This window comes from Balearica regulorum, chromosome 19, assembly GCF_011004875.1.
Source record: "Balearica regulorum gibbericeps isolate bBalReg1 chromosome 19, bBalReg1.pri, whole genome shotgun sequence".
NCBI lineage: Eukaryota > Metazoa > Chordata > Aves > Gruiformes > Gruidae > Balearica > Balearica regulorum.
In genome coordinates, this window is record NC_046202.1 from 12660712 (window position 1) to 12666750 (window position 6039).

Genomic DNA, 6039 nt, shown 5'->3' on the forward strand with positions numbered 1-6039 from the left:
TCAAGGCTGACATTTTATGCTCGTCGAGGAGAGGGGAAGGACCGTCCCGCGCTGCTGCAGCTGCCTCTGCAGTGCCCCAGCTTCCGTGTGAGGACAACCCTGCACGCAGCCTGACTGCTCTGCTGCGGGCCCTTGGGACTCGGCCACAGCCCTTGCCGGCCACCGCCTCGTCCCGTGGCCGGGCTACGGCTTCGCGGGTTCCTCTGGGGCAGGATGGTTGTACGGCACGCGGGGGTGCCGGCTTGTGGCGGGCGCGGGCAGGATGATGGGGGGCGAGTAGGGCCCTCGCTCCGGCCAGCACAGGTCCACGATGGGATAGAGCTGGCCCTGGAACTCCGCCTGGAAGGTGTAGATGGGGCTGAGCTCGTCGGGGTGGTCGGCATTGTAGAAGGTCAGCTCGCCCTTCTCATAGTGCAGGTAGATGCCGATGCGCTGGGGCCGGGCGGTCAGCGGCAGGGCGGCCCGTGGGGTGCTGAAGGCCTCGTAGACCTTCCCTTCCTTCAGGCCGATGAGCCACACGCCGTTCTCGGGAGACTTGCTGAGCTTCCCTTTGCGGCTGACCGTGCCCTTGATGATGCCCACGCGCCAGTGGTTCCTGGTGCCCACAATCACCTCCCAGTAGTGCTGGCCACAGGAGAAGCCCTTGCAGGTGAGGATGCAGTTGCTGGAGTCAAAACGCTTGGGGTTGCTGTCCCGGCGCTGGTACAGCCCACACTGCACCACCGTGTCGCCCTTGAAGAGCTCCAGGAGGGGATGTGCTGTCACTGGGTCCAGCTTCAGCATCTCTGGAGCTAGAAGGAAAGCACGCAGGCTCCAGGCACGGTAGCAGGCAGGGGCCAGCTCCGGGTGACAGACGCAGAAGCTGGCACTGCCGAGCTTTAAGCAGCTGGAGCGTTTCGCCAGAGCAGGCTGCTGCCGGCACGAGACAGAGCCAGGCGCTGCTCCGGGAGCTCTGCTGGGGTGAGGAGCGGGACAGAGGCCGGGGCAGCGCGACGCTGGCTGGACAGCCTGTCCCACGCAACGGTAAGCCGGGGCGCGAGCGGGGCAGGGCGGTACCTGGCAGGACGCGGCGGTGCAGGCGCTTCCACACCGTCATCTTGATGTCGTCTTGGTGGAAACACGGCTTGAAGGACACAGGGCTAAAGATGCCATCGCCGGGGTGCAGGCTGGGGAGCTCTGACCTGGAAAGACACGGGCAGCTGTGACACAGGTGACGGGGACGGCGTGTGACCTCTTCTCACCTGGCTGCTGTGTATGGTGGAGCCACTGGTGTCTCACCAGCTGCTCCTGCCCTCTCCTGGGGTTGAGTGCGTGGCTCTGGCTGTGGCTATCCACCACAGCAGCAGTGTCCATGTGAGGCTGCCCCAGCCGTGCCCTCTCTGGTGCGGAGGCACTGCCATCCCATTGACGCTGTTTGCTGCTGGGTCTCACCACTCACCTGAACTGGGAGGAGCCGTATTTCTGGAAAACACAAGAGAAAGAGTCGGTGGTGGGAGACTGACAGAAGCAGTCGGTCTCTGCACCTCCTCTGCGTGGTCACAGCTCCACACATCTGTGCGCTGGGCTGGGGAGGCCAGGGCTTTTTTCCCCTGGGAGAGCTAAGGACATTGCCCCTTCGGGAGGGCAGGTCTCTCCCATCGGACGAAGCCCTGGCTGGACAGAGGGCACCTGCATCTCACTTCTCGTGGTGCCACAGCTACGCTTGGAGAGAGTTCCCACTGCCCACGGCAGGGCTCAGGGCTGTTGAGCAGTGGGCTGAGGGCTGGAGAGCCTGGTTGACTGTCGCTGCCTTCACTAGTGAGTGCACTCACCCGGATAAAATCAAGCTGGCTTTCGTTGCTGAGTGCCTCCAGAGAGGTCTGCATCTCCTTAAGCCTCTGCAGGGCGTCTGACGTCTGCTTGACCTGGGACTCAATGGAGGTGATGAGCTGGGCTGCCTTCCCCTCGATGCTCTCCAGGAAGGTGGCCTTCTCCTCGTCGATGTACCTGTGCAGCTCCTGGAATTCCTTCCGGATCACCCACTTGAAGACATCCGCCTCGTTCTGCCGGGAGACAGCAGGCGGCTGCACGGGGCTGCCTTGCTCCATCTCCTTCACCCTCTTTTTGGTTTCAGAGATGCCACCAGCAATGTATCCATGTCCTGCCAAGCCGCCCTCCACTGGCTTTACAAATAAAGAGCAGCTCTTCATGGCAGGCTAGATGATGTTTCATCCCGCTGTCCTCACCACCACGGCACCCCTGCTTTACACCTCTCCTTCCCCAGATTTTGTTTTCCTGATGTCCCAAGCAGCTTCATCAGAGCCTCAAAAGAGCTCTTGGATCCCTCCGCTCCCAGGGAACCACCTGTGTCCCAGGCTAAGGGGTACAGAAGAATGCAGCTCCACTTTCATTTGGGCTAAGCCCTTCTGAGGAGCCCCACTGGGAAGTTTTGGGCTCAGAAGGGATGCCAGGAGGTCCCTTGGAGATGCCTGCTGCATGGGAAATGGGCACACAGCTAAACCAGGCATAAATTCAATGTGAAACCAACGGCGTTCCTCTGACTGGAAAGCCTGCTCCGAGTGGGGTCCCTTGCACCTGTTATCTCCCCATCTCCAAGGACATTCGGCCAAACCAGCTCTGAGTGGTGCTCCTGCCGGGACGCTTGGCGAGGGTTACGTCACCCCTTCCTAAAACAGGGCTGTGCCACCAGAGAGGGTTATGTTGCCCTTCCCGAAAGCAGTTCTATGTTTAATCCTCGAGTTTTGTGGGGAACACGAACCTCAGGGAACAGAGTGGAAGATAAGCCCTGTTTGCTATCCCAGGGAAAGGGGAAGAGAAGGAGACGAGTAGAGGAGGTGAGCTGCGGAGACCCAGGAGCAGAGGTTGCTCCAGGGGCTGTGTGGGACACAAAGGACTCGGACACAGGCCCCCTCGGCACATGGCACTCACTGCGATGCGGCTTTTGTTGTTGATGAGCTTGCTGAAGTGTTCATCCAGGTTCCTCTTGTACTGGTGGACATCGGTCAGCAGCACAGACAGCTCCTCCTGAAAAGACAGCACCTCCATAGGAGGGACGCTGGGGCAGCCTCCTTGACCACAGGCAGTGCTTGCCAGCCCCTGAGGAGCACATGGCCCTCGGAAGCCATGTTCTCCTAAGCTTTCTCTAAGCTTCCTGGGGCCCTGCACATCCTGCTGATCTTCACTCTTTTAATCTAGAGGATTTGGGGTTGCCAGAGGCAGGAGAGCGCTCAGAGCACGGCCCCGATCTGGATGCTGCTGACCAAGTACTCCTGCCAGGAGCACCACGTCTCCACTCCCATTCCCGACCCTCCGTATCTCATACCCCTTGGCTGCTCCACACCGGGTGAGCGGGTGCCAAGCGGCTGCAAACCAGCACCAGGCTGGTGGCACCTTCCCACCGCCGGTGCTGGGAGCTTGGCTGGGGCAGGAGCGTTTCCAGTGCCTCCTGCTCTTATCTCCCCGGTGTCAGGAGTGAAGGGGACGGGTGGCCCTGTGCTTTTCCATTCCTGGGGCTTTCATGTGATGCTGGGCAGGGGACGCCAGCTGTTTGCTCTGCCTGGCTGGGGCTCCTGTTTCCCTGCCTCCCTGCTCTCCTGTGGCACCTCACCTCAGCCCTTATCTCCAGACTCTTTTTGATGGTATTTGGAAACGGTCTTGAAAGGCCCCGCCGCCACTTGCTGACTCCCGGCTCTCTCCACCACGGTTCAGCCACCAAAACCCTGAGCCCTCTCAGCTGGGGATGTGCTCAGCCCGAGAAACAGCTGCCCCACAGCCCGGGGACCCTGCCCCACATCTGGCTGCGCTGGGGGCATGTGCTCCCCACACTAGCATCATTTCCAGCCTGTCCCTTGAAGGAGAGGGGACATTTGGCCAGCAAGCACTGCAGGTTCCCTAACACCCACCCCAGGAGCCCCGTCCAGCCCCCTGCCAACCTTCATCCGACAGTACGCGGTAGAGATGGGGGTGATCTTGTGCTGGCGGTGGTTGCCGATGGTGCCGCACAGTCCGCAGATCACCTCTTGGTCGGCCTCACAGAAGAGGCTGATGGGGTTGTGGTGCGTTGGGCAGGACTCTGGGGTGGGCTCTGCCTCGACCCGGCTCTGCAGCGCCTCGATGACGCGGGCCAGCGTGACGTTGGGTGGCGAGGCGCTGCAGTCCACTGTTTGGCGGCACACGGGGCACAGGAACTGCCCGTCCAGCTCTCCGGAGAGTGACACCACGCAGGACTTGCAGTACGAGTGCCCACACTGCAGCATCAGGGGCTCCTTGAAGACCTCCAAGCAGATGGGACAGAGGAGCTGGTCCTCCAGCTCGTCGATGCTCATCTTGCGAGCCATCCTGCCACGTTCCCATACAGATCCGGCCAGGGAAATGGGTGGGAGATCAGTCCTGTTCCAAGAGCAAGATAAGCAGAGACGAGTAAAGACAGAGCTCAGCACCGGGGGAAGGCGAAAGAGACACCTCCACCCCCCGGCAGCAGTGCAGGCAGTTGCAAACTCATTGTTAGGCTCCATGCAAAGTCTGAGATACTTGTTTTAACCCATGATAGGCTCTGGAGATGTGACACCACACCTGGCCATGCCTGCTGGATCTGCCTGAGGTTTCAGAAGTCACCACCAAGCTGTTCCCACCTGGGGCCTTTGCCTGGTAGGGGTGTCAGACTGCAGCCCAGCTCGGGACCGACCTGCCTCTGTGTCAGCACAGGACACAGAGCCAAGAGGGGTTTTCTGCTGAAACATTCCAGTATTGACCCTGGCCTGTCTGAATTCCTACAGATCTCTTTGGGCTCATTGTCTCAGTCATGGACATCCTCAGAAAGACTGGCATTAGCTCAAGTGATGCATCTAAGCAAAAGCAGAAGGAAACCATAAAGAGCAAATTTATGTAGGAGACAGGGACAACCACCACGCAGCAAACACCTGTGAGGCTGGCCTCAACTGATACGAGGGCTGGGAAGCTGAGGCACAGCGTGCAGGGCTGCGGCTGCAGCTCACCCTTTGAAACGCACTGCAGTCTCTGGCCCCCACAGCAGTCCCCACTCCAGGCCAGCACCCCCAAGAGACACGAGCCCAAATCTCTGCCTCTCCTGTGGCCCTGGGGCTGCACATGGCCACCCTATTGAGCTGTAAGGTTCGTGCAGCATCACCTCTGCCCCTGTTCCCAGCGCTGTGGGATGTAACTGCCGAGATCCTGGGCAAGTCAAAGATATGACCTGAAGTCAAAGAAAATAAACCTGAAGTCAGAGACCTGGTGATTTCCCCGTGGACGGGACAGGCTGTGACCTGAGCTCAATGTTTATCATACATTGCCATAGAAGCTCGGCAAATCAAGGGTTGAACGTCAGTCTGTGACCCATCAGACACCATAGGACCCCGTACGGGGGAACCGGCGTCAGCTGCTCGCTCTGCTCACACAGAAACACCTCCCGGAGACCCGAATGACAGCTTCCCGCTCGCCACACCACTCACGTGCCCTGCACTGCTTCCTCCTGGCCCGGGCTCAGGCTCTGCTCGTCCTGGCGCACTGAGCCTGACGGATGTCACTCGGCTGCTCCCGATCAAGCTGAAGATTTTGACCCCGTGGGAGGGCGGACGAGGCAGGCAGCAGGACTGGCAGCCCCTCGGTGGGATGGGGAGCCGAGCCGCTCCCCTCCTGCAGCCTGAGCCCCGCCGGGGACGTCCCTGCTTGCAGGGGAGAGGCCAGGCAGCCTCTCGTCCCCCTCTCCTGCTCTGAGGGCGGTGACACACCTCCTCAAAGGGCTGCCCGCCACCCGCCGTGCGGGTTCGGGCACACACATCATATGACTGTGTGGGCAGGAGCCTTGATAAGAGCTGGCCGGTGTTTGCCTCCCTGAGCGGCCAGCCTCCCTGCGTCCCGTTGGGGTTTCACCCATCCGCACTGCTCGTGTCAGCAGAAACATCTTCACCAAAAGACCAGAAGGAAACCCAAAGCGTCGCTCCTCCAGTGTGGGGCAAGGCACGCGCCTGTTTGACTGTGTAAAAAATGGTTTCTGGTATAATTATCCCGGGTTCACGGATG

The 6039-nt window shown here is 60.4% G+C and overlaps 1 protein-coding gene across 1 annotated transcript; it reads right to left on the reverse strand.

The window, feature by feature from the left end:
* TRIM50 (tripartite motif containing 50) lies at positions 1-5605 on the reverse strand. Its single transcript, XM_075771120.1, has 7 exons — positions 5469-5605; positions 3933-4389; positions 2929-3024; positions 1812-2042; positions 1439-1461; positions 1057-1181; positions 1-791 (listed from the first exon to the last, which is right to left on the reverse strand). Exons 2-7 carry the CDS (start codon positions 4335-4337, stop codon positions 184-186), a joined length of 1488 nt encoding a protein of 495 aa, XP_075627235.1. The 5' UTR covers positions 4338-4389; positions 5469-5605; the 3' UTR covers positions 1-183.
* Between the last annotated feature and the right edge of the window lie 434 nt (positions 5606-6039).

What these genes read in the sequence shown, in the direction of transcription:
- TRIM50 (XM_075771120.1), bottom strand. Translation starts at nt 4,337, where the DNA reads ATGGCTCGCAAGATGAGCATCGACGAGCTGGAGGACCAGCTCCTCTGT. An exon ending in ACAACAAAAGCCGCATCGCA is followed by an intron (nt 2,043 to 2,928) that starts GTGAGTGCCATG and finishes GTCTCCCGGCAG; the next exon opens with AACGAGGCGGATGTCTTCAA. An exon ending in TACGGCTCCTCCCAGTTCAG is followed by an intron (nt 1,182 to 1,438) that starts GTGAGTGGTGAG and finishes GTGTCTTTCCAG; the next exon opens with GTCAGAGCTCCCCAGCCTGC.